The sequence below is a fragment of the Echinococcus granulosus genome (assembly GCF_000524195.1).
Source record: "Echinococcus granulosus chromosome Unknown EG_S00178, whole genome shotgun sequence".
In the NCBI taxonomy this organism is placed as follows: Eukaryota; Metazoa; Platyhelminthes; class Cestoda; order Cyclophyllidea; family Taeniidae; genus Echinococcus; species Echinococcus granulosus.
Window position 1 is genome coordinate 45,648 of NW_020170558.1, and position 1,200 is coordinate 46,847.

At 38.1% G+C, this 1,200-nt stretch overlaps 1 protein-coding gene across 1 annotated transcript in view; it reads left to right on the plus strand. All coding sequences in view use genetic code 11, as the record gives it.

Moving 5' to 3' along the window:
• Nucleotides 1-303, plus strand: part of EGR_09949 (hypothetical protein) — a gene marked incomplete at both ends in the record, with an annotated part of 12,204 nt that extends 11,901 nt beyond the window's left edge. Inside the window, one exon of the mRNA XM_024499198.1 lies at nucleotides 16-303. Coding sequence (XP_024346382.1) covers nucleotides 16-303 — 288 coding nt within the window. The remainder of the gene's footprint in view (nucleotides 1-15) is intronic.
• Nucleotides 304-1,200: the final 897 nt, after the last annotated feature.

Here is a 1,200-nt window from a genome sequence, read left to right on the forward strand (position 1 = left end):
GCTCTAAAATCTCAGATTTCTCATAAATTACTAAAACCATGGGTGCGGTTCATCTATCAGGTAGCCACATTGGTAAGATGTTTGAATCAACTAAATGTAGTAAAAAATTGCATCAAAAACACTAACAGCTTGGCAAATCAGAGAATGTCGAGCTTGCCACAGTTTAAACTCAGTTTTCAGAGGACAAATAAACAAAATGGTTGCCAAATGTATTTACTTTATTCTACTTTGTGCTACACCAAAGACTGTTTCAATTTAACTAATCTGCATGATTTATCCAAACAACTTCCTTTTACTGCATAGATTAACAAGTTCTAACGGATGGCATGATCGTGCCTAACAAATTATAGACAGGTTCATTTTCTATTTTGATTATTTTAAGTATTAGGAGTAAGCTCGATTTCAATGCGTTTTGATTTATTCCAGCTTTGAATGTATTTGTATGCGAGCGCAAACTATGGAAGGCTTGCCACCAAGCCCCCCAGGCCTTTGATGTTACGTGCGAGAAGCATACACCTGAGTGCACCAATAAAGAGACGGAGCAGACTGAATTGTAATGCTAACTAGAAGCCTAGCGAACAAATGACAATCGTGGGGGTGACCGCGCTTTAGAAACAATGGAAAGACAACCGTTTCATTAACGAGAAGGCCAAATGTTGCTTAAGGCATTCCATCCACAGCAATGTTTCCATAGAATGGGCAAGAGTGTTGATGCAGCAGACACCTTCAAAACCGCAGCTGACCGTGCAAAGAAGTTGTTAATGAATAAAACTTTGAGCTAGTAAGAAAGGCTGAGGTAAACAAAAAAGGAGCCAGGTTGATAGAAAGAATTGCCGCGATGCATTATTTACCACTGAGATTGGGTTATTTGGGGCAATATCTTATAGAATTAGAACCCAGCCCTCTGTACCATTACCTGGAAGATCAAATGCCAAGGCGAATCTAGGGAGACGAGGGTGGACAGGTGCAAATGGGCAGTAAAAGTAACTTCTAGTTATAAATCACTGTTGTTTTTTTATTTACCAGTTTATATTTCAAATGAAACACCAAATGCATAAGCACAAAGTATAAGTTGAGATTTAGGCGACCGACACAATTCTACATTGTAATAAAACTAGTGCAACAGTAATTCAAAGCTAACTACCAAAAGGAAAGAACGGTAAGAAATTTAGCAAGAATATGCATCAAATTTCGTTGTTA